General features: G+C 41.3%; 1 protein-coding gene across 1 annotated transcript; it reads left to right on the forward strand.

The window, feature by feature from the left end:
* The first annotated feature begins 374 nt into the window (after positions 1-374).
* LOC115221281 (centrosomal protein of 152 kDa-like) lies at positions 375-25,878 on the forward strand. The gene is made up of 9 exons (XM_036510607.1): positions 375-756; positions 12,177-12,424; positions 14,527-14,674; positions 16,680-16,722; positions 17,146-17,720; positions 20,024-20,317; positions 21,628-24,149; positions 24,260-24,483; positions 25,076-25,878. Exons 1-9 carry the CDS (start codon positions 720-722, stop codon positions 25,200-25,202), a joined length of 4,218 nt encoding a protein of 1,405 aa, XP_036366500.1. The 5' UTR covers positions 375-719; the 3' UTR covers positions 25,203-25,878.
* Positions 25,879-27,269: the final 1,391 nt, after the last annotated feature.

Genomic DNA, 27,269 nt, shown 5'->3' on the forward strand with positions numbered 1-27,269 from the left:
AAAAAAAAGCAAAATAAGAAACTCGATCGATTTTGCTAATCGCAGAACATATTTAAGAATCGGTTGTTGGCGCGTGTTTGGCGGTGTCGGAGGAGAAGGCGTCGCCGTTTGAAAACAATTCCTTGGAACAAGTCTCCGCATGTCTTGCTTCTGGAGAAACAACAGCCAACAGACACCACACGCAGCTGCACGCACCTGTCCTTTCCCTCATAAACTCTCCCTTTCTCACTCTACTCTCTCTCTCTCTGTCTCTTTATGTTTATCTATTAAACAACAGCTGACTCGTTCGTTGCTGCATTCCTCGACCGATGCTCGCTGCCAACCTTTGTCGTATATAATAATCAGGTAAAAATCGCTTACATTACTTTCTACTTTACAGTCCGAGGCTGATCAACATGTTCCACACAATAGAACGGTCGGTCGGTTGGGGGTGGGGAACGACTTTTAATCTTGTCCCAGCTTGTAATGGAAATCAGAACAGAAAGAAAGAGAAAAAAACGGGAAACCAAACAAACTTCTTCCTTCTTTTACTTACTTCTTTTATTCTTGTCTTTTTCATCTGATTTCCAAAGTTTCTTCTGATAAAAAAGAATTAATGTATTTGGTTATTTGATGTTTGGAAGACAACACATCCTCCTTTCATCCCCTGGGACTCTCCTTCTGTCTCTCTTTTCCCTGTGAACCTTTCCTGGATTACTTTATTTCCATATTCTGTATCGATGGGTTTACAATCGGATTGGTTTTATAACGGACTTGGTACGTATTGGAAACTTATAAATGCCACAATTCCTGCTTCTATATATTTATTTGCATTCGATTTTATTGATTTTTCCTCATTTTCTCTCCGTAATTCTTGCTCCAGAAAATATTGGCATCAACCATTTCGTTCGAAATAATCAAATTCAACGACCGTCGTTGTTCTTCTTTATAATAAATGGACTTTAATTATGACCAGTAACTGCGGACGCCAGGTTTGATCTCTCCACCTATTTTATCTCATTGCTTTCAAACCAATGTGGACAGTTTCTACGCAATTTTGTCGATTATTCCAAGTCCTGATTGAGTGACCCCAAGATCAAAGCTGGGTGAGATTTGAGGGATATTTTGCTGCTTTTTCTAACTGAGACCCGACATAGCCACGTCTCTCAAATCAAAACTTCTCTTTAAAACTACGGGAAGGACATGGAATAATGTAACTGTAGCTCTTCACTGTTACTGAAAAGGGGACGTGGTTGTCACGGTTGGAAAGCTTTTTATTATAGATCTGTTCGGTGAGGGTTGAGCAGTTGCATCAACAAACAACCCGTTTGTTTTCGAGCCAACCAGGGATCCTCTTTGTGGTCGCCTGACCTGCTAGAAACAGCAGCTCCCTCGACTGACACCCACTGTCTTGGAAAAGAAGATACACCTTAAAGAATTGTAGTCTTCGAAATACATAATGCCCAAAAGAAGGGCAGAACATAAGGTCTGCTCCGCCATCCGGATTCACTTGGGAGCTAAACAACTGTTTTACGGCTCAGTGTCTGGTATTTGAGAAAATATTTAAACTGTGTTCGATATGGAAATGTGGCAGTTGATCGATTGATTGATTCAAAATCACGTCACCCGAAGGAGCTGTCTCTATATGGTCGGTCGGCCTGCAAGAAAAAGCAGCCAAATTATTTTCGACCGTACTCTATCTTTTTAAGAACACAATTTGGGTAACAATCTTGGCTATATTGTCAGGCAAAAAAAAAAAACAAAAACAGATGGAATGGTCATGACTGGAACACTTGATAGGTCGGACCGCAAACAACGTAGCATCACCAAAACTTTATCTTTTTCCTCGACTTCTCATCTCTAATCTTGTTCTTGATTTTTAGATGGTTTAGGGGATGAAAAAATAGTTTTCCAAGAAAATTAACAGTTCCTCTAATTTCTCACCGAATCGTTCGTTATCTTTGTTGTTAATACCATCTTTGATCTTTTACTTGCTTCAGTCATTAGACTGCGGCCATGCTGGGGCATCGCCTTGAAGAATTTCAGTGGAACGAATCCACACCACAGCTTATATTTTTATTATTTTTTAAAAGCCTTGTACTTATTCTATCGGTGTCTTTTACAGAACTTCTAAGGTACTCAGACGTAACCATACCAACACCGGTTGTCAAGTGGTGGTGGTGGTGGGGGGGACAAACACACACACACACACACACACCCTGGTGTGCCCCACTCCTTTTCCATAATTTTTCAGGTTTGACTTTTTTTCGAAAAATGTTTCTCTTATATTTCAAAAAGTTAAGCTCATTTGGATGTTTAAATCATAATTTGGGGGGGAATTCTAGATATTTAAATTTTTTCTTTTATAATTCTTTCTACTTTTGTTAGGGAAGTCATTAAGAAAGCTTCAAACCTGCATCCAAAGAAATTATGGTTTTGTTTTGGCAGCAAGCTAGATAACTTCTAACTCTATTCTATGGAGAAATGGTCATCTCTGGTTCTGAGACATTTGGCTAGGATTCCATGTCATCATCATCGTTTAACGTCCGTTTTCCATGCTAGCATGAGTTGGACGGTTTGACCAGGGTCTGGGAAGCCAGAAGGCTGCACCAGGCTCCTGTCTGATCTGGCAGAGTTTCTACAGCTGGATGCCCTTCCTAACGCCAACCACTCCGTGAGTGTTGTGGGCGCCTTTTACGTGTCACCAGCACAGGGCCCACAGGAGGCTGGAAACGGCCACGGTCAATTGGCGCTTTTTATGTGTCACTGGCACAGAAGCCAGTCAAGGCGGCGCTGGCATCGGCCATGTTTGGATGGTGCTTTTTATGTGCCTCCGGCACAGGGATCACGACTACAATTTCCATTTGATTTTTATTTTGATAGTGATGTACTTGACTCAATAGGTCTCCTCAAGCACAGCAGGTCACCCTATGATCCAAGGTACTTTTGAATGGGTTGGGGCTGGTTATGTGAAACTGGTGTAGGATACAGCCATGTATCAGTTTCTCATGTATCAGTTCATATCAGTAAAGGTACATGGCTTAGTGGTTAGGAGATTCAGTTCCTGATTGTAAGCTTGGGAGTTCAATTCCCAATGGCATCCTTTGTCCTTGAGCAAGACACTTTATTTCACATTGCCACCCAAATGGCAAACATGAATTGTACCAGTAATTCAAACGGGGCCAGCCTTGCTGCACTCTGAGTCAGGCTGAATCTCCATGTGGACTCCATTAAGGGTATGCCTGTCTCTGGAGTACTCAGCCACTTGTTCCATTGATCGGATCAGCTGGAACCGTCATCTTCATAATCGACAGTGTATCCATTCATGTCATCATTGTTTTTAAGACTCTTCCCCATGCTGCTATGGCTTAGACAAGACTTTCTGAGGCACCATTCCACAGCTGTGTGTCTTTCCTAATGCCGGAGATACAACATGTACTTCTAAGGACTGGGATATTAAACTTACAAACCCATTCTGATGACAATCTGAAAAGATTTGATTCCAGTAAAACATTGAACTAAAGAATTTTCACAAATTTCTCACTCTCATGGAAAGTTAGGTGCTGGCATGGCCATGTGGTAAGAAGCTTGCTTTTCAACCACATGAATCTGGGTTCAGTCCCACTGCATGGTACATTGAGCAAGAGTCTTCTACTATAGCCTCGGGCTGAGCAAAGCCTCGTGAGTGGATTTGGTAGATGGAAACTGAAAGAAGCCCATCATATATATATGTGTGTGTGTGTCTGTTTGTCCCCTACCACTGCTTGACAACTGGTATTGGTGTGTTTATGTCACCATAACTTAGTGGTTCAGTAAAAGAGACCAATTCAATTAATAACAGGCATTAGAAAAAGGTGCTGGGTTCAAATCATTCAACTAAAATTCTTCAAGGTATTGCCCCAGCAAGGCCACTGTCAAGTGACTGAAACAGATAAAAAGACAGAAAGATATACTGGAATCTTCCTCTCAATGCCAAAATGGTTTGTTCCAAGCAAGTTTGTGTGGTTTGTATAAGTAATGTGCATGTATATATATATATATATATATATGTGTGTATATATATTGGACAGAGGACTGAGATACTTGGTGCCTTGTTGTATTCAAGAAGATCCCTACTCTGCAGCAGGAGTGTTAAGGCCAATTCCCCCTGCTAAAGAAGATTGATCTGCAAGGGTCTTGTGCTGGGGCCAGTGCCACGTAAAAAGCACCCAGCACACTCTGTGGAGTGGTCGGTATTTGGAAGGGCATCCCACCATAGAAACCATACCAAATCAAGACTGGAGCCTGGTGCAGCTGTGGTCAAACTGTCCAACCCATGCCAGCATGGAGGACTGATGTCAGAGGATGATGTCGATAATAATGATGATGATATTTGTATATAATGTATATATATATACATGCATATACATGTGGTTGGGGTTAGACAAAATTTGTTTGCTTGGAAACAGGGAAAGGTTTGTGATAAGCGGAGCATTTAGCTATAGACTGCCTGCCTCACTGAATCTCACTTGACCGTTGCAAGTATGGAGAAATGGACATTAAACAGATGATGATGATGATGATATTTGTTGATACAGTTCATCTCTAGCTTTCTAAGACTCTTCTGTTTCACTTTTATGCTCTTTACCAAAATTCTGGTTGCTGCGTGTAGCAACAAGAATTTTCATAACTCCTGGTTTCGCTCAGTATTATGAGTGTGTAGAATGTGTGTGTGTAAGAAGAGATTTCAAAGAAACCATAAATCATTTGTGGAATGTTGAATGGGTTCAATTTTTTGTTGAAAATGGAACATATTTCTGGCAAGAGAGAGGAGGGAATGACTAAAGTTATTTGGCCGACAGGGAAGTTGATAGCAATGCTTTCTTCAATAGTGAGAGACTGAAATTTGAGACTTTCTATTTCTCAGAGATGGTCAGCTGGCAGGACTGTCAGCACTTTGGACAAAATACTTAATGGCATTTCTTCCAGTTGTTCACATTCTTCTGAGTTAAAATCCTGCCACGGTCAACTCTTATGTTCTGTTCATTGAGAGCCCATAAAATAATGTCCTGGGGTCAGCGTAATCAACGTGCTCCCTTCCCCTTCAAAATTGCTGGCCTGGAACCCTGCAGTGGACCACTGTCCATTTCATGGGAAATATTGTAATCTCAGTTACTTTTATATTATGGAAACTGAGTGATCATCACTATGAGACGAAGGACTGAAGAAGAATTTAGAAAAACCCTTCAAGGAACTGGTTTTATTCTTCATTCTGTGAGTTCTCTTTCTCCATCAGTGCAACTGATTGAACAAGGAGGCTGCGTTCCAGTTGGCATTTTTACCTTTTTTGAGAAGTGGGCCACAAGAGGCATGGTTCATCATCAGAAAGGCTGCATTTGGTGTGCCATTTAGAGAATCCCCTGAGCCACATGCAACCCGTGGGCCACAGTTTGTCAATGAATGATCTAGACTTTCAGACACTTGGTCTCCATTTTAAGACTGTGATGTTGTTATTAATGTTTAGCTCCAGATCAGCACCAAACAAGCAGACCTATGATCAAAAGTGTTCCAACCATGACCATCCTATCTTTGTTCAGGCATTTGTGTGCCTGGGAATAACATTATCCCTGTTTCTTTTTTTAAGATGGCAGGCTGTTACTTGAAGTAGATTTAGCAGTTATTTCTAGCAGGTCAAGCAACCACATCAAGGCTTCTTCCTTGGCTTGATGACAATAAGAGAGATTTTGTCTCTTTATTGTGTAAGGTTGTCCAATACTTACAAGTCTCATGAATTTCTAGTTGCTGCAATGTCAGTCCATGTGGGAGGGGGTGGGGGGGTCAGTGGTCTTGGGTGGAACTGAAGGTCCTGTGGTCACTGAGGAAGATGCACCAATTGCTAAGAGAAGCTGAGAGAAATAGATGTGGAAATATGTGCCACTATCTTTGTGTGCATATGATTGCTATTGTTGTTTAGTTCCAGGTCAACCTTTGTCCAACTAGCCTCTTGTCAAAGACGTTCCATTTGTGGCCATCCAACTTTCTTTCTCAGACATTTATCTGGGATTACATTATTCAACATGCCCTTACTTTTTAAAATGAGAGAGGTATAGCTGCTGTTTCTAGCAGGTTCAGTGACCATATAGAGGATCCCTCATTGGATCAAGTTCTGGCATGAAAATCGTAGGTGGGTGGTGGGTGGGGTGATATTAGCGATGTTGGTGAGGAGGATTTTTATAATATTCAAGGTGGGTGGCTGTAGGGGTTAGGGTTAGGGTTGAGAAATATGCTTTGCAACCAGATGCTTCTGCGATTGGTCCTTCAGTGCAGCATCTTCCATCATCGGCTCAATGGGAAAGAAAGTTGAGAGATGGAAACTGCATGGAAGCCCATTCTGTGTGTGTGTGTGTGTGCTTACTGCAGCACATTGGTGTAAATTCCACAAGGTGAATTTGAGTCATTTGATAATTGGAAATTGATAAAATGAGAATTAGATTTGAATAAATTGAAATCATTTGAATGCTGCTAAGTGTTTTCTTTACTGAGAATCTCTGGATCTCATCTCTTCAACTATATTTTGTAGTCATTATCCATAATCTGCTCCCCAAACACTTCAGTAGCTCTACTTTGCATCGGTTGCAAACTTATATGTTCTGTGATCATTAAAGTGCAACGACCTCCACAATGACCAGCCTTCAGTTTGGTTTTCTGCTCCTAGATTAATTGGAAACCATAGATTGCCATGCTACTCATAAACCTTCTCGGTTGTTCAGTTATTTGGTGAAAAAAATGCCACCAAAGGACAGGTGTGTTTGCTTTTATTATATACTAGCATTATCGCCCGGCGTTGCTCGGGTTTGTAAGGGAAATAACTATATAAGCATTTTTAGAGATGTAAAGTATAATAGCCATCTCAATATGGCTAACCACAAAGGGGGGTGTTACTGTAGCTTTTTACGTTCTGAGATTTAATAATACATTTTTAGAGAGTTACTTCCCTTATATAATAGCAAAAAAAATGCATTAAAAATGGGAAAAAATGATGGTAAATTTTTTTTTAAATCGTAGACTCATTGTAGACGCGCACTAATACCCAGAAGGGCTTGATATGAATCACGACTATAAGATACCCGCTTTTGGTTACACTGCACCGCAAAATGTGGGAGTAGTTAGGAATCTAAATCGTAGGAGACAGACAGCACACAACTTCTCTTTTATATATAATGATTTCACTCATACATTGAGAAACTAATAATCTGGTGTAGAACTCAATACGTGTATGCTTATGTTTCTGAATAAAGTGTTACTCGTACAAAGTGATAAAAAGAAAAAAAAGACGAGATGACAACGGAGTAAACAAATTGTTTATTTCTTTGCCCTCTCTTTTCCTTTTGTGTATTTACGGGGTGTGGTGAATAAGCTGTCATCTAAATTAGGCAGAAATGAAAATAACACTGACATCTCGTCTTAACAGATATATTTACCAAAACTACATAAAAATATCTTGAAATACTAAAGAGTAGATTTATTCAATAAAATCGCCCTTGGCTTCAACCACGGCCTCCAGACAACATAGATTAGTCATTAAATAACAATAACATAACAAATGCAAGCATCGCTTTGTTGTTGAGAAGCTGGTCTCCAAACCATGTGGTCTTCAGTTCAATCCCAGTGTGTGGCACTTTGTGTAAGTGTCTTCTACTATAGTCTTGAGCCATCCAAAGACTTGTGAATGGGAAACTGAAAGAAGCCCATCACGTGTGTGTTTGTGTTCCTTTCTTGGCATCACGCAGTAGTTGTAAGCCAGCATCTCTATCCTATAAGTGATGTCATTTGTTTCCATTATTCTGGAAAAAGGGTCCACTCTTGGGGAAATATAATCTTACTCAGAAATGGATGAGGGCTGACAACAACAAGGGCCTCTGGCCATAGAAAAATCTGCCTTAGTAAATTCTGTTTGGCCCCATACAGCCATGAAAAAGTGGATGTGGACAGTTGATGATGATGATGATAGTTATTGTTTAGTTCCAAATGCATTGTGTATCTAGGACTACACTATTCAATGTGTCCACTTTTTTAAGGCAGCCTAGTGTATTTGAAGGAGGAGGTTTGTGTGTTGTGTGTATGCAGGAGGGGGTGGTACGATTCCCAGGATATGCTGCTAATGCTTTTAGCCATTCAGTTTCTTTGTAATAGGATGGAGGAGTCTGCTGTTGGCTGCATCAAATATTGATGACTTGATCAATGCAGGATCGATTCATTAAAGGCTGGTGGACAACTTATACTCAGATTTAAAGTGAGACGGCTTCCCATCTTCTCTCTCTTTCTACACACACACACATGCATATATGTGTGTCTGTGTATATATACATCTATCTATCTATCTATCTATATGTATCTGTAAATATAATATGTGACAATTATTCGGTAGCCAAGACAAAACTCGGAGTTTTATCATGGCTACCGAATAATTGTCACATATTATATTTACAGATAAATTCCTCTATTTACATAATATTCAGGTCTCTTTCTTTCTTTTGTTGTCTTATCATTAATATATATATATATATATTGGTAAAACGGTAAGATAACAAAAGAAAGAAAGAGACCTCAATATTATGTAAATAGAGGAAATTTATCTATACAATAATATGTTACATTACTCAATAGTCAAGATAAAACTCTGAGTTTCAGATGCCAAAGTGGGAATCCACAACGTCATCTCTTCGGTTATCTCGCTATTTGAAAATGCTATGAAAAAATACCGTTATACAAAGGGAAATTACTGTGTTATAACTCTGCTTGCCTGCGTACTTATACATCGCTATGTAAACGTACACATCTTCACTCGCATTTTTCGCCATAAAAAATTATATAAAAATACATAAAAAATATATAAAAAATATACATAAAATAAAATATATATAAAAATATATGATAGAAGGTATGATGAGGTAAAAAAACCTCCTTGGGACATAACATAGAAAGCATGTTCTATCTGTTTTCTTTGGGGGACCAAAAACGTAACAGAGATTTAGTCACATGTGGGCATGATCCGAAAAGTTCTGTCCTTGAGTTTAGACATGTAGTAGGGTCTAAGCTGCTTTTCCAGATAAGCCATCTCTCCATGTCGCATAGACCGCACCTTCCGCTGCCGTTGGTATAGGGCTTACATTTGGCCAAAATCTTCCAATGTATGTTATAATCGACACTTTATCTCTTAAAGACCAAATGTGATTAGATAATTGTGGTCTTAGTCCACCCTCTACACACCCGCCATCAGCATGCATAATATTCATGTTATTATTGTTCACCCCTTCCTCCTACAGTGTTTCCATCCATGACCATCTTGCCTTATTTTCAGACAATGTATCCAGGATTACATTATCCAATGGGACCATCTTTGTTTTTTTCTTTATAATTTTTAACAAAACTGGCTGGGTGTGGTATGAGGGAAATTTGGCTGCTATATCTAGAGGTTGTGGTGGTACATTATTTACATTTGACGGATCTTTGTCCTCATCTTGTTTGTGGTTAGCACGTTTCGGCTGATATACCCTCCAGCCTTCATCGGGTGTCTTGGGGAAATTTCGAATCTGGGCTCTCATTCCTTAGGTATTTTTCAATGTTGTTGTTGTTGTTATTCAGGTCACTGCCTGGAATCGAACTCGGAATCTTGGTGTTAGTAGCCCGTGCTCTTAACCACTACGCTATATGCCCCTCATGTAGAATGAGTAAACCCATAAAGTTTAATAGAAATAGGAAGTATTTTATAATCTGTCTCCATCAAAGGTTCCCAACCATTTTCCAATTAGGGACCGTCTTCGTTCCTATTTTATTCAGGTGGACCCTGATAACCCTTCCATGTTTAAATAATCCTTTTATATATTTATGATTAAATATTATTAGCAATTGCATAAAAATAATTATTGAAATATGTTGTGTGTTGAAGGAAGATAAACCAGTTGGTTGCAGATAAATTTTAATGAGGAAATCTTATGTGGGACCCCTAAAGTTCACAAAGACCCTGATTCAGACACACTGAAAGAAAAAGAGACATTCTTCTTTACTCTCTCTCTCTTTCCATCATCTCTTATGCTTCCTCTCTCTCTCTCTCTCTCTCTCTCTCTCTCTCTCTCTCTCTCTCTCTCTCTCCCCGACTTCCTTTCCCTCTTCAGAACCCCTTAACATTCCCTTCCTCTTCTCTCCCCCTTCCTTAGAGAGAGATCACACAAGTGTTCACTCCAGGTTGCTCCTAATCTGAGGCTCTCGCCCCACCAACCCCGCCACCTCACTGTGTGTGGGGTGTGGGGGGCAGGAGGGTCCCCCCTTGCCTGTCCTGTTTCTATTGTGGTGTAGGGAAGCCTTTCCTTTCATCTTCCTCACCCCTACCAGCCCCGTTTCCGACCTCCTCTTTCCATTCCCTACCTGTTTCACCTCCACCACCTCTCATCCTTCACTCCTCTCCCTCACACCTGTTTTCACCAACAATCCTCAACATGCCCCTCCCCCCAAACACACCTCACTTTTATAAACATACCCCCCCGCGCTTCCCCCCCCCCCGCTGTTCCAAATTCCACAACTCCCCTCCCTTCCCCCTCTGCCTTACCTTTGCTACAAGTTTTCACATGAACTGGAATATATCTGCCCACCTGTCTCTCTTTCATTCCAGAACCACCATTTAATTTAAAGCAAACCACCACCACCACCACCACCACCTCTCTCCTGCACACACACACACACTCCCACTACAAACACATTTTGTCCTGCCTGTTCACCTCATGAAATGTGTGTATGTGTGTCCGTGTGTGTCTGTGTGTGTGTGTCCGTGTGTGGTGCTCACATCCATTCAGGCCCAGGCACGGCTCTGTGGTTAAGAAGCTTGCTTTGTATCTACGTGGTTCTGGGTTCAGTCCCACCACCTTAATTATATTTAATTACTATCTAATTACAAAATAGAGGAGTTGAAGTCAAAGATTTTGGGGTCCTAACTCAACATCCTTGAGCTAAAATACGTGCAGCTAAATTGGCTCGACTAATGACTTGTGAATTTGGTTAATGGAAACTGCAGGAAGCCCATCATGTGTGTATGAAAAGGTGACTGATGAGTGACATTCCACACTCTCAGTGGCGTTGGTATTTATATTCCTTTCTGAAGTTGTGATCAGACATTCTGTGCTTTTGAAGAACTGTGGAATAAAAGATTCCTTCCTTGAAAAACAAGGAATGGTTAGTGACAGGAAGAACAACATCTGGCTGTAAAATCCTGTTCGCATCCAATTTATGCTGGCATAAAGGCGCAGGAGTGGCTGTGTGGTAAGTAGCTTGCTTACCAACTACATGGTTCTGGGTTCATTCCCACTGCGTGGCACCTTGGGCAAGTGTCTTCTACTATAGCCCCGGGCCAACCAATGCCTTATGAGTGGATTTGGTAGACGGAAACTGAAAGAAGCCCGTCGTATATATGTGTGTGTTTGTGTGTCTGTGTTTGTCCCCTAGCATTGCTTGACAACCGATGCTGGTGTGTTTACGTCCCCGTTACTTAGCGGTTCGGCAAAAGAGACCGATAGACTAATACTGGGCTTACAAAAGAATAAGTCCCAGGGTCGAGTTGCTCGACTAAAGGCGGTGCTCCAGCATGGCCGCAGTCAAATGACTGAAACAAGTAAAAGAGTAAAGAGTAAAGAAACATGTAAAATGAATGAATACATGGACACACAGACACAGACACATCAGTAAAAAGCTTTGGTGTTGGTTCCACATAAAGAGACCCCAGTACACTCTGTAAAGTGGTTGGCATATCAGGAAGGGCAGAGACTGAACCAAAATAGACTACGGAACATGGTGCTGCTCCTGGCCTTTACAATTGCCTCTTAACCCCTTCGTTGCCGTATTTCTGTTGAGATGCTCTCTGTTTCTTTCAATTACTTTAAATATAACAAAGAACTTAGTAAAATAACTTTGTTATCATTAAAGCTAGTGTTAGGAGCATAAATTGTGACTAAGGTTTGCTGGAAGATTTTAATTCAAACCTTATGAAAACAAGACATTTGTACTCAGAGCTAGAGCTGGTTTTAGCCAGGTTGGTAAGGAAAGGGTTAAACCATCCATCACCTTCTAGAATGGAAAATGGATATTAAAGGATAATGTTGACCACTCACACACACATCAGGTAATTTCAAAGATGTCTAACATTTTCGTCTCCTCTTCTTTCTAAACAGAGTCACAGCCATGCCAGCCATGCCAGCATGCCAGAATTTGTAACCACAATGCAAGCGTTTCCTGTCCAGCTTTGCATCCCTTAAAACCCCCCAAGTCAAATGCTTTAATCAGTTCAAAGACGTTCGTTGGTGGCAGTGTAGGTGCAGCAGGCATGAACACCACAACGAGCATCAATTTTGATGCAGCAGCTCTTCAGTCCCAGGATGAAGCGGAATACCAGAAGGAGGAGCAGCAACAACAGGAAGAAGTGAGTTACACCTTGTTTCTTCTTTCCATACTCTCTCTCTCTCTCTCTTCCTCTCTCAATCTGTCTCTCATTCTTTCTCCCTCACTTTCAATTTCTTCTCCTCTCCCTTCTTTCTTCTCTGTCTGTCTCTCTCTCTCTCTCTCCCTCTCTCTCTCTCTCTCTCTTCCAATATTCGAAAGCAAGAGAATCGTTCAGACATTTAGAAAGACTTTAATCTCCATGTTGAGATCATTCAAGTAAAGGGTAGGTGGCCACACTCAGGTGGGTTTTTCTGCTGCCTTTTCTTTCTCTCAGCCCCCAAAGGAATACAGCTTTAAGGGTAAGCCCTCTCTCCTTCCAATGGTGGGTTCCATTTTCTAATGCTTCCTTTTTGCAGTGGGTTGAACCGAAGAATTATATATCATCTTTGACTCTGATAAAGCATAGTGTCACAGACAGGGTACCAACCTTTGACCCTTTGGGGGAGTGAACCAGTACCCTACTAATTTGGTCAAATGCAGATGTTTCTATGTGGCCTATTGACATGCTAGAAATAGAAGCCAAATATTCCTCTAAAAAAAAAAACAAAGTTCTTGGATAATCTATTACAAGACACACTGAGCTTAATAAGGATTCTCAGCACCCTGGGGCACCGTTGATACCTCCATCTTAATTAATAGGCATGATGGGCTTGAAAAAGTGTTGTGTCCCTTCACACCTGAGTCCAGGAGGCAGAGTGTGTGGAGGGGCCAGTTTCCCTACCCACCTTTCCCCCTCTTGTTATGCTTCTAGAGGACATTTGACCATTGGTTTGTTCGATTGGGACTAACCTAGGGCTAAGCAAAACGGCAACAACCACCAGTCGTTGTCAGAATCACAATTCCTTGCCACCCCCACCCCCATCCACCCCCTCCGCCTCATTGTGTGGGGGATTAGATAAACTTGTATGGATTTCTAAACGACATCCAATTGAGATGACATTCTAATACCGTGATTAAGCTAATCTCATTTGGTTTATATTTACTGAATCTCACAAGTCAAGATCTTGTGTATTTCTGTAGACCCCTGCAGCCTGGGCATAGGCATGGCCTATGTAGTTAAGAAGCTCACTTTGCAGTCACTTGGTTCTAGGTTCAAGACTGCTGTGCAGCACCATGACCTGGGGCCTTTTTTTTTTTTTCCTGCAATAGCCTCGACTCGACTCTCTGCATGTGAAAGTGAGTTGTTGTTGTTGTTGTTGTCGAGGAGCAGGTCAGCCCTGGTTCACTACACCTATGATCATTGACATTTCAGCCATGGCCATCCTGTCTTTTCATGTCTATTAGTACAGTAGCAAATGTGTCCTTCACTTTTTTAAAGACAGTAGGGTGTGATTTGAGGGAACTAGTTTGCTGTTTCTAGAAAGTCGAGCAATTGCATTGTGGCTCCCTTATTACTTCTGCACAGTTTCATTTGCTGTGGACCCTATGGATGGACCTTATGGCTCATAGTTTCTTTTTCCCTTTACTTCACCGGTGTCAGAGGCTGTGAAAGGTCATGAACCTTGACCCTTGTTACTTTGACTAAACCTTAAAAAAAAAAAAGCAATTACATCTTTAAAAAATAAAGACATGGAATAATAATAATTACAGGTAAAAAAAAATGATCTGGATGGTCATGGCTGGAATGCCTTTGATCAAAGGTTTGTTCAGGACTGAACAACCCCCATCATCATCATCATCTGAAAACTAACCAATGAAGGAGCCTCCATGCAGTTGCTCAACTTGCTAGAAATAGGAACCAAATTCCCTTATCATCTTAGAAAAGAGAACAGAGGATAATATATAATCAGGAAAAGACAGGAAGGTCATGGTTGGAATCGTTTTGGTGAAGAGCGGTTTGTTAAGACTGAGCAACAGCAGCCATTGTCTGAGAAGTCACAAATGAAGGTTACCTCTATGTGGTTGGTCAAGCTGCTAAAAATAACAGTCAATGTGTTTGTGGCTGGAATTCTTTTGATCTTTGGGCATCTTCTTATTTAACATCTTCATCGTGGAGAATAACAACAACAACAACAACAATTTGCGGTTTTATTTGTTTATTTGTTTATTTCTGTTTTTTCTTTATTTTTTCTTTTTTTTTAGCTTCGACAACTTCTGTCGAATGCACTTGATGACATAACTGAGGATGGTTTATCTGTGTCTTCCAATGACGATGATGATGAAGATGAAGATGATGAGGATGGGGAGGCGAAGCAACAGAACACAGGAGACAAAGTAGGAAAAAACGAAGGTATGCTGTCTTGTGGTGATGGTCATGGCCACAGTTTTGTGTGTGTGTGTGTGTGTGTGTGTGTGTGTGTTTTGCCCCTTTGTTTTGACCCCATGGGACAGTTGTAAATGGGGCCATTACCATCAACCAGGCATTGTTGTTTGTTTCTAGTCTTTTGTGAAAAACGTGCTTACCTCGCTTAGAAACAGGTGAGGGTTGCAGAAAGGAAGGGCAATTGAGCATTGAAAAATCCGACCCCTACAAGCATGGGAAGGTGGATGTTAAATGGTGGTGGTGGTGGTGGTGGTGGTGGCAATGGCATGTGTTGCCAAGTCGTGTCCTCTTGTGAATAACAGCCATGATTTTAGGAGGTTTTTGTTTTTTAGTCACCAGAAGGGTCATGAACCTTGGTTGTTCACTTTGCAAATATGACTTGCTGACGTGTACCATCCTCCTCCTCCTCCTCATCATCATCCTCCCCTCCTCCTCATCATCATCATTTAGCATCTGTTTTCCATGCTGGCATGGGTGGATCAGTTTGACAGGAACTGGCCAGGCCAGAGAGTAGCACCAGGCTCCAATTGTCTCTGGTTTGCGTTGGTTTCTATGGCTGGATGCCCTTCCTGATGCCAACCACTTTACAGAGTGTATTGGGTCCTCTTTATGTGGCTCCAGCACAGGTATTTTATGCCTGGCACCAGCACACATGCTCTTTACGTGCAACCAGTACAGGTGCTTTTTTCCTGTGACACCAGCCCTGTACAATAGAGTCCCAAGCAAACAGCCCTTTTTGCTGCTTTCATTCAACCAAAGCGAGAGGGAGAGCTTCACCAATTCTCGTTTTGGATACGTTTCAGCTGAACAGAGTGAAGACACAGGAAATGAAGTAAATTGCTGAAGGACACAATGTGTGGCATGGCCTAGGAATTGAAACCATGACTTTATGGTTGTGAACTGAACATCCTAATAATTAGGCCATGCGCCTTTTGCATGGAAGAATTAGAATTAAGAATGGTTACTTTATCCACAAGAAGATGAATTTTGAGACTGGCTTTGTTCTTCATTGTCTCAGCTGACTCCGTCTTTCTCTACTTCGCTTTCTCTCTCTCACACACACACACACACACACATACACACATGTGCACAAGAATTCCGTTACTGCTGTGAAATGGTGGGATTGATTATACAAAATATGACAACAGCCAGCTTGATGAGTTTTCCTGCCTAATTACGACAAAGCCAAACTATGTTATTCTCCCGGCACCAAAGCTGATCTGGTCATTTGATTCTCTGCAGGTTGGAAGTCAGCTTTGTATGCCCTTTGGCTCGTCAGCTTTGTATGCCCTTTGCAAGTCAGCTTTGTATGCCCTTTGGCTCGTATTGCATGTTGCATATAAACTGCACTACTTACAGTTGGTATTTGAGCCATTTAACGTGTGTGTGTGTGTGTTTTCTGAAACTACAAAACCTCACAGAGTAACCCCTAGCTTTGATTTCTGTTAATTGGATGAGGGATGTCTGGCACTCTGTCAGTTACGACGATGAGGGTTCCAGTTGATCCAATCAACGGAAAAGCCTTCTTGTCGAATTAATATACAAGTGGCTGAGTACCCCACAGACAAGCATACCCTTCACGTAGTTCTCAGGGAGATTCAGTGTGACACAGAGTGGCCCTTTGGAATTAATGGAGCAATGGCAAATGATGTACTGTCAGGTATCAAACTCCTGACCTTCCAATTTCGAGCTGAATACCCTGACCCCTTAGTTACACACCTTCATGGATGAGGGGTGAATGTTTCCCTGGATGTGTTGCCAGTCCCTTGCTGTTATCTTCCCTCTCAAGCACAAAACCACGTATCCCATTAACAGCTGAATAAAAGTGAAATAAATTCTTTTGATGCCATTGAAATGAAATGTTTCACTCCTGATGTGTCAAACCCACAACTAATGAATCCACTCAAGTTAATTAGCCTCTAAAATCTATTTTGTTTATCATTATTATTATTATTAATTGTTTGTTTTGAAGAAATGGTCATTGTTGAGAAGCATCAGCTTCATGGGACCCCTATGTCAGTTCTGGGCAACCTGCAACCCATGGAACTTTCTGAATGGCTTCCCAAATGAAAAGCTACCTCAAATGTGGTTGTTTATGATGATCCATGTCTTGTAAAATGTTGCCCATGCTTACTTTATGTAGTCTCTTGATCTGCTAGAAATAGCTGCCTAATTCCCTCCAATCACACCTACTCTTTGAGAAAAAACCCCACATAGGTTGATGTATCCCAAAGACATCTCATTTTAAAAATCATCTCCGGCCAATCACTGAAAGGATGTTGGTGTTGCCTTGGCAGCGGTTTGCACCCTCATTGCTCGTTGTTGTCGTTACTTTTGGGTGTTGGGAGAGACATTTTCTGTTTGTGTATTTTTCTAAATGTTTCACTATTTTAATTAATTATTTATTTATTCATTTGAATTCCAATCTTTTCATCTAGCTTGAATGGCAGCTTTGAACATCGTCACTCATTGCTTTCGCCTCATACGTTTCCTGGAGCAAGGACGAAGTTACCCGACGCTTGCAACCAACAACACACTGAAACCATGACGATTCCACTTGCAAGCAATGGTCAGATGCCTGTTGACCAGCATTGTCGACAGCAGCCGGAAGTGTCCCCCCAGCAAACCCCAGCTATGTACTACCCCCAGTTCCACTACCTTTACTCAATTGCCACCGATAAAGACTCTCCTATAATGACAGCCACCTCAAACAACTACGAGCAGCAGCAACCAACGCATCCAATGTGCCACCAGGCACACCAGCATCATTTTGGGTTGATGCCCTCTTCATCAGTGGCACACGAGGTTGCTTGCAACAATAACAACAACAACAACGCTGTGGATGCTAATCACTGGTTGGATCCCCACGAAGAGATTTATTACAGGGAAAACTATGGCCCGGACCCTGTGGCCAGGCAGGACTTTTACCAACACCACCAACATCATCCTGTTGTCTTACCCCATGATGGAACTAATTTCGCTCCCAGACATATTTCACCGCATCAAACAAATGGTAACACAACCCTACTGATTTCCTTTATTGTTCAAACTTGTTCTCTCTCCTCTCCATCTCCATCCTCTCCATTTCAGAGTCAAATATTTGCTGTAGAAGACAACAGTTGATCGGTAGAATTGATGGAGTGTCGGGACTAATACCTTGTGGTCAGTGGCGGACTAGCCTGCAGGTTGCCAGCTTGCCCGATGGCAAGTGGGCCCCTGCACCATTAGAATCCATATATGGGGGCCTATGTTAGTATCTAAAGGGTCCATCCCCTCAAGTTTGAGAAATTTTTATTCACTCCTGGAAGAATGCATTAATTATTTCAGCCTGGCTCTGTTTGTAGACAGTTGAAAAGAAAACTTTTTACAAAAAAAAAAAATTTAATTATAGCATTGTAGTTGCGGGTGGGCACCCTTGTAGTTGCGGGTGCCCCACCCCTTAGTCTCCTGGCATAGACCCAGTCTTCCACAGCTTGTGGAACTTGCTCTGGTTCTTTGGGTTCTCAGTTCAAATCTGGCTGAGATCAACTCTACCGTTCATCCTTCTAGGATCAATAAACTAAGTACCAGTCATGTACTGGGCTCATATTCTCTCTCTCTCCCTCTCCCTCTCTCTCTCTCTCTCTCTCTCTCTCTCTCCCTCTCCTCTCTCTCTCTCTCTCTCTCTCTCCCTCTCCCTCTCTCTCTCTCTCTCTCTCTGAATTGTATCATCTCTTCTGGGTTATTGTCAATCAATCAATTAACCATCTGAAATTTAGATTGGCAATTAGTTGAGCACTGATGCCAGAAGACAAAATTTGTGTGTGTATGTATGTATATATATATATATATATATATATATATATATATACAAGAAAAAAGCAACAAGAATGGATTAGTTGTTCAGTACAATTGTTTCATACGAAGAACAGATTTATTAAAAGCTGCAAATATTGCAGCAAATACAAGTGTCCCGTATTCATCAACCAAAACACATATGAGTTATATATATATATATATATATATATAGGTGTATATATATATATATAGGTGTATATATGCCATCATCATCATTTCTATGACTGGTTGATGCCCTTCCTAATGCCAACCCCTTTACAGAGTGTAGTGAGGGGTTCTTATGTGGCAGCAGCACTAATAGAAGTCACCAAGTGACTTGCGAGACAAAGACCCCTCAATTAGGGATTGGGAGTAGCATTGAGGGACAGAAAAAGGAGTCTTGCATTAGAGTGGAAACATGGCTGTCTGGGGTGGAGAGAGAGGGGGGGAAGTGTGGGCTGGGGATTGGAAAGGGTGAGTTCATGAGACGTGTGGTCAGTTGGGGGATAGATAAAAGGAGGGGGTGTTGTGGGGAAGAGATTCAACAGGGACATAGAGTGGGGGGTGAACTGCAGGGGTTAGGAAGCAGGGTCAGGGATTGGGCCATGGACGTGACCTACTTTTATGGCCTCCATTCTACTTAGCTGGGCAGATCTTCTTAAGCACAGCAAACGCTCAATTCTCTCATTTCCTCTGTGGCACTCAACATCTGGAGGACATTTTTCACCATTTGGTCCTATGTCTTCCTTTTCCACAGGTTCCCTCCACATTCAGAGATCGGAACTTTTTTACACAGCTGTCTCCATCCATGACCATACCAACAGTCTTCTCTCTTGCATCCTATAACTAATGCCCCTTAGACCCAATCATTTCTCTTAAAACCTTTACTCCCTGAATCAAGTAAATGCATTTACTTGTTCTGACCCATTTGAGGTAAGACATTATTATTGTTCACTGATATTTTTTCCTATCATGTCTGTAATGGATTTGTGACGTTTCTGGTGGTACAGAAGTATTTTTTGACTTCTATCATTAGCGATATAGGTACTCGTGTAGTACCCTTGTGTGTGTGTATATATATATATATATATATATATGATGGACTCTCCCATCAAAGACAATGTATGAGCATTCAGCTTTTGCTGAATGACCAGCACAAATGATTTGCTTCTAGTGATCAAATACCTGTGCCGTACATTAGCTCCCCCCCTCCCTCCATCTAATCAGTGTTGTCTGAACAGTTGCTTTGTCTACTGCACATCAGGTGTCAAAGTGATCTTGACAACTGATGGTGACGTGTTTACATCCCTGTAACCTAGCAGTTTGGCAAAAGGGGAATGATTGAATTAAAAAAAAAAAAACAGTAAGTACTGAAGCTAATTCATTCAACTAAAATTTCTTCAGGGCAATGCCCCAGCATGGCCACAGTTTAATGACTGAAAGAAGCAAAAGATAAAAGGTATATATATATGTAAGTCTCTCTGTTTTGTTTTGTTTCAGGTGAACTCCATCCTCAAAGCCAACAACACGGGGCCCCAGTCCTTGAAAACTCTTCAGTCAACAATAAAATGGGGTTTGATGCAGTTCACAGCCGGCAAGCAGCAGCAGGCCAGAGCAATGGCTATGCCCTTCTGACTGAAGCCGAGAAGCCAGCTGTGAGTTGGGACCAGCTCAATGGGTACAAGGTGCAGTATCGCAAACCCCCCACAGATGGAGGGACAAACGCATTCCAGACAGAAACAGGCTCAAGTAAGGAATCCAGCCCACACAAACAGGAGGACTTTGTTCATATAGGTCAGTTCAGATATATAGCATCATCATCATTTAATATCCATTTTCCATGATGTCATAGACCAGTGCTCTTCAAACTTTTTGCTGGAGCGGAACCCCAAGGAAACATTCCACTGGCTCGAGGAACCCCTGTGCAATAATTTAATAGTCTTATGCACACATATCTGCACAGGAGAATTAAAAATTACAGCCGATTTTAGCATTTTTGTAACTTCTTGCGGAACCCTTGGACTGTACTGGCGGAACCCTGGTTGAAGACCACTGTCATAGACTTTATGATTTGAAAGGGGCTGGCTAGGTTGAAGGCTGCCCCATGCTTCCCTGTCTGTTTTGGCAGGGTTTTTTACAGCTGGATGCCCTTCCTAACACCAACCTCCATACAGAGAGGACCAAGTGCTTTTCACGTGGCACCAGCATTGGCAAGGCCTGTTTCAGCATGGTTTATATAAACATAAACATTGTAGTCTCACAGGTTCACAACACTCTCCGTTCTATAAATTTGACTTTGGTTTTATTATCAAGTACCAGTCAAGCACTGGGGTTCACGAAATCGACCAGCACCCGACCCTTAAAATTCCAGGCCTTGTGCATCATTGTCATTAAGGTGGGGATCTGACAGAATCATTGGCCCACGGGACAAAATGTTGCTGTGCATTGCGTCCATTTTTACATTTTGAGTTCAAATTCTGCTGAGGTCAGCTTTGCCTCACATCTTTTTGGGGTCAATGCAATTGATTTACCCCTCCCCTCAAAGTACTGGCCTTGTGCCAAAATTTGAAACCATTATTATTATTATTATTATTATTATTATTATTATGGTAGTTGTGAGCTGGCAGAATTGTTGCCATGCTGGACGAAATGCTTAGCAGTATTCCTTCCGGTTCTCCAAGACCAGATTTGCCTTTTGTCCTTTTATGGTCAATAGAATAAGTACCAACTGAGTAGTTGGCTTCCCCTGAAATTGCTGGCCTTGTGCCTAAATCAGAAGTTTCTTTTTCCGGTCATTTTATCAATCCACAGTTTGTATGAGGAGCATTTTGTGCTCTCCTTCTTTTTTCCTTTCACCTTTTCTGATACATTTCCTGTCCTGTGTCTGCTCCTGAGTTAAGGTCAAGTTTTTCAACAAACCTTCTTACACACAAACACACATTCTTACACTCAGATACAGGCGTTCATACATATACATTCTCACATATAATGCATCATCTTACACTCTCTCTCCCTCCCTCTCTCTTTCCTCTCCTTCCCTCTCGCTCTCACAGAGTCTCAATAAAGGTGTACTGGTTTTCATTTTATTGTTTATTTAATTACAGGTGGGTCAGGAGAGCAGAAAGAACTGGTTCAGTTACAGATTTTATACAAAGCTCGTGGACGAAAAGTGGACGAATTGAGTCAGGAATTATCCAACTTGAAAAAGGAGATGGATGAGGAAGTGGAACTTTTGCAGCAGAGAGTGATGGAAGTTGGGAAAGAACGAGATGGAACTGTTACGAGTCTTAAGATGTGTCAGGATTTGTTACAGCAATCGAAGACGGAGGTGAGCCAGTTGAAGGGTCAACTAGCAACATCGGAGACTCTGGCTCAAGCATTGACAAAAAGCAAAGAAGAAGTTATTGGCAAGCTGATGTCTGCGGAATCGGCAATTGAATCACTCAATCATCAGGTTGAAGAACTCAGTAAAAGCGAGACTCTTGAGCGAGCCCGACTCCAGCATGACTCCATCATTGAAGGCCTGCAACATCGTTATCAGAAAGAAATCAATATTTTGAACAAAGAAATAGATTCTCTAACACAGAATAACAAAAGCCGTGAGGAAGAGGTGTCCATGTTGAAAAGACAATTGAACGATGCCTTGAAAAATGTGGAAAACGCTCAGATCAACCGTGCTGAAACAATCAACCGGTTGACTCGAACATTAGAAGAAAGCCAGCGGCAGTGCCAACATTTACTGCAAGCGTCTGCTCAGTCCAATTCTTCCAGCCAACAACTGACTGACTTCCAGAACCGTTTGCAACAAGCCGAATCTGCTAAGAGGGCAGCAGAAGAGAAATTTTCTGATTTTCAGCAGGAATTGAAGAGCCTTAAATATCAGTTGTCAATGTTTGATTCAGCTTCCAAACTCGGTGTTTTTGCTTCCAAAGAACCTGATAAAGCAAATTCAAATTTGGAGAATTCTTTCCAGGAATTAGGTATCAAAAAGAAACTTGTTTTCTCTACTCCAGAAACTAGTTTGAGTGAAGACTCAGGTAACGAATCCCAAATTCGAGGATTGAAGCACGAACTGGAAAGATGTTTGATAAACAACAGGGAAAAGCAGGCCCTTATTGAGGAACTGCGAGAAACTGTGCAGAAGCTGCAGAAAGAAGTTTCAGATTGGCAATTAAAGTGTTCGAAATCCGAAGAAACCATTGAAGCACTGAAGGTTGGGAAGAATTCAAGTTTTGAAGAAAGTTTATTACAAAAAGAACTTGAGGCAACCAGAGAGGAAGTGGCACAGTGTAAGAAAGACAACCAGAATTACAAAGAACGTCTCCGACTTGCAAAAGAAGCTGAAAGCCAATTGAAGGCGTGCAATGATGATCTTGAGTCTAAACTGGAAAACATCAGAGAGAAATGTGATGCTGAAAAAGTGAGTGCCTTAGAACAGTGTAAAAAAACATATGAAACCTTTCAGGATGATGTGAAAGAAAGGTTATTATTGGACCTGCAGACCCAGTTTGATGAAAAATATGCTTTGGTTGTGAGTGAGTGTGAAAAGAAACTTTCATTTTTGAAGAGCAATTTGGAAGCTGCTCTTACCCGAGAAGATGAACTGAAAGAAATTTATGTGTCTGTTTGTCAGGAAAAGAGTCAATTAGAAGACCAACTGACACAGCAAATGACAGATTTACAAGAAAATAATGCAAATGGAACAACCAGGCTTTCTAAACGTGATTGCTTAGAAGTTGTCAGTGTTGAAGTCCAGTGTCGTCTGTTGGACATGGAATGTAACTCATCAGCCAAAGATGTTCTCAGGTCAGAATTGGAACAAGAAATGAAAGAGAGTCTTTTGGTAAAAATCCGAGAGGAAATTGCTGCAGAAACACAAGAGAAACTGGAAGCTGTTCGCCAACAAGTGACCGATGGTTGCCAGAAAGAACATGATGACCAACTGGAGAATTACAAAAAGGCTCTGCAAGAGAAAATTGAAGATGAAGTTAGGAAAGAATGGATGGTTGCTGAAAAGAGTAAACAAATTCCTGTCGGGATCCAAGTTTGTTTGGATGAAAGTGAGGAGAATAAGAGTGAAGAATATATTGAGAAGCTGAGGAGTGAGCTGCTGGCAGAAATTGATGAAGAAAAGCAAAATGAATGGATCCAACGAGAAACGGAAATGAAAAAGAAACATCTGGAAGAAATGAAAGAATTAGAGAAGGAATTGCAAGAAAAGAGTGAAAATCGTGAAGTTGGGTTTGGATTTTCTATTTCCTCTCAGATTATGAAAGAACGAAGAGAAGAGGAGAGACAGAGAATAAAGTCAGGTGTGGATGCTGCCAAGATTGAATGGCAGCATCTTCATGAGTCAAGGCTTGAGATGGAGGTGAAGAGGAAGATTGCAGCAGAGAAGGAAGTGTGGCAGAAGGATGTAGTAGCAGAATGTCAGAGGGAATGGCATGGACGGCTGCAGAAAGAGAAGACAAAATGGGAGAATTGTGCTAAAGAGCAACAGCAGAAAGCTTTGGTTGCTGCCGTGGAAACTGCGAAGAACAACTGGGCCAAACGTCAAGAAGTTCACCGAGATGAAATGCGAAAGAAGCTGGAGCAGGAAAAGATGAATTTACAGAAAGAACACAAGGTATGGTTGAGGAAATTGTTGTCTCTGTTTACAGTTCAGTGGCCTGGGCTTGTAAGATAGAAATGTTTGAACTATGTTACATAGGGATATTTTTTTTGTTTTTTTGCCAGGAAAAGCTGCAGATATTATTGAATCAAGTGCAGAGTGAATATTGGACAAGTGTGAGCAGTATCCAGAAGAATCTGGTCCGATATTTGTCGGAAAACAGCTTCCGAATGCAGCAATTGATTTACTTGTCTGAGAGAAACCCAACGACAACCAATCTCTGGGACAGGAGAAACTTCCACAATGCTTCCGATGTTAACAGCCGCCAAATTCAAAACATTTCGCATAGGTTGGTATCACTTTAGGAATCGATTTCATTGCCAAGTTTCTTGTCTTATATTAATATCCACACCCTCCCCCCCACATCCTGCAAGTACTCAAGCAAATAAGCCTCAAATATGGTTGCTTGACATACTTGAAATAGCAGCCAAATCTCACTCAACCATAGACAACTGTCTTAAAAATGGAAGGACAATGAGGGAACCTTTCAGCATAGTCATTCAACCTGTAGAAATAACAGCCAAATTTCCCTCAAAATCATGCCCTACTGTCTTAGAGAAAAAGAGGACATAAATCGTGTACCCCTTAGATAGCTCCACTAAAATAAGGAATGGTCACAGTTGGAAAGGCTTTGATCATGGATACCAAACTTTAAAATAATTCCTGGGTTTGATTTCATCTATGATACCCTTCAAAGTGGTGCCCCAGCATGGGCCACAATCCAGTGACTAAAACAAGTAAAACCCACCAGCCACATATTTTATTAGAAATGTGGCCCCAAAAGGGTCGAATCCTCCCCACCCCCACTCTTTGAAATTTGTTTATTGCAGATAAATGAGAAGTTTTTCTATTTTGTTTTTTTCTTATTTATTTATTATCAGAGCCGACCAGCTGCAGCCTCAGCCCTTTGTGCCAAGACCCTTCAACTCAGGAGATGGACAAGTTTTGAACAGAATAGAAGAGAACAGTGAAAGTTCGTATTTCGAAATATCCGAAGAATTACGGTGAACTCTTTGATGGCCATCACTGAAGAATGTTGTCAATTAAGCAACATAGCTGAGATGGTTCTTGTCGCTGTAGTCATTGTACTATATTCTTCAACGGATGGATGGATAAAAGTCTGTTAGACAGTCTCCCAGGATTGTCCAGTTCCATTTTCTCATTGACCAACGTCCACCATTAACACATTTGTGGTCAGATTTCTGTTAAACTGGTCACCAGTTGCTATTGTAACCTAAACCATCGTAATCAGACTTGTGGTGGACATCATCATATCCAGACCACTGTCTTTCTGTGTCCAGTCAAGCCGATGGTTAGTTTTAACCATTGACCACTGTCTCTTAAGTTTTTAAACTCTGACCACTCAGTGTGGATGGCCAGATATGATTGCTGTCCATTTCTTACATTAACTGAGGTGCTACGGACCATCTAATCTCAATGTAAGTGCCATCCACTAACAGTCACATACGACTGTGTGTATGTGTGTGTAAATATTTTTAAGTGTATATAGTAAAATACCAGTATGTATAAATGTGTGTCTGCGTATGTTTGTGTGTATATATATACATATATAAAACTTCATGTTTAAGCTCTGAAGTTTTAAGGTTTTGCACTGGCACTCAGCTCTGGGGCCACACAGTTCCTTGCAGCCAAAATAACTGTAAGCTAATGGAGATGATTACATCAGTCCAGTTCTTTTGTCATTCATTAGTCATTAATGCTCACTCACACACACACATAGATAGATATACATTCCAGATCTGAATGAGATTTTTTTTTGAGAGATGAATTTATACATGTGTGTATGATGATGATGATGTGTATGTATTCCAGATGTAATAAGGGTATTTTCTCCCTGGATAAATTCCAGACTTGGAAGGCTGTTTCTTGTAAATAGGAGAATGGTCGAAGCAGAATGTCTGGCAATACCATCATCATCATCATCATCATTATTTAATGTCTCCTCCATTTGTTGTCACAGTTGGATGATTTGACGAGATCTAATGAGTTGGGTCGTGTCATGCTCCAATCATCATCATACGTCCGTTTTTCCATGCTGGCATGGGTCGGACAGGTTTGTTACAATAATCCCTCACCATCTGATACAATGAGTAAAGCATCTAATCTGTTGCTGTGTATGACATGAGTGATTTTTTTTTGGGGGGGGGGGGGAGATAATGTTTATGTCCCCCCTTAAGCCCCCTTTATAAGCACCAGAGAGAGGTTTGTTTGCAGCAGGACTCAAAGAGACCTCTCTCTCTCTCCTTACTCTCTCATGCAGGTTGCTTGCACTGTTGTTTATCAAATCCACATTTAGACACATTTTATTTTCTGAGTTCAAATCCTACTGTGATTGATTCCACTTTTCATCCTTCCTGGTTCAATGACAGATTTTCTGAACACTCTCCATCTTCTGGTCCCCAGATCTGTTGACTCCACTCTCGACCCTTCTGATAAACTTACCTCTGTTTTCTTTGAGCTGATTACTTGGTTCATCTCTCGCCACCTTCATCTAAACCATTCACAACTCTCTCGTCTCTGCTCCTCTCCTTCCCTGTATTGCATCCACCTCATCCCTTGACCCTACTTTCCTACTGGTCAAGGAGGACCAAAAAGTGCCACGACTGCAGTTTCTTCTTGATCAAACCAATCAAAGCTTTTTTTTTTAAGTCCTGGGGTCAACATAGTTATCAAAATCCTCTCCCTCAATTTGTGGTTTTGCATATGTGTTAACACAATTACTATACTGGTATAGTAGTGCAACTAAATATGGGGTATTCTTAGCAACGGCCCGTTGTAGGGCTAAGAATTGGTGGAGATAGTAGGGTGCTTGGCTCTACTTGCCTTGCAAATATTTAGTGCAGAGTTCAAATCCCACCTCATTCAATTATAACTTTCTTCTAGGCTCACTTAAGCAAATACCAGTTATGTACTTGGGGATTTATTCAATCAACTATACCCCATCCCTGGACTTGTGCCAATATGAGAAATCCTTGTTTTTCAATACAATTGTTGCATGAATGAAAACTGGGTCTTTGGATTCCCGACATTATTCGATTGAATGGCAGAAAATAG

This window comes from Octopus sinensis, linkage group LG18 (genome assembly GCF_006345805.1).
Source record: "Octopus sinensis linkage group LG18, ASM634580v1, whole genome shotgun sequence".
In the NCBI taxonomy this organism is placed as follows: Eukaryota; Metazoa; Mollusca; class Cephalopoda; order Octopoda; family Octopodidae; genus Octopus; species Octopus sinensis.

Bases quoted from the DNA above. Each gene is read 5' to 3' on its own strand.
- LOC115221281 (XM_036510607.1), top strand. From the start codon at position 720: ATGGGTTTACAATCGGATTGGTTTTATAACGGACTTG. The intron at 16,723-17,145 runs GTCAGTTCTGGG...CTTTTCATCTAG, and splicing joins CAGCTTCATGGGACCCCTAT to CTTGAATGGCAGCTTTGAAC. The intron at 24,150-24,259 runs GTATGGTTGAGG...TTTTTTTGCCAG, and splicing joins ATTTACAGAAAGAACACAAG to GAAAAGCTGCAGATATTATT.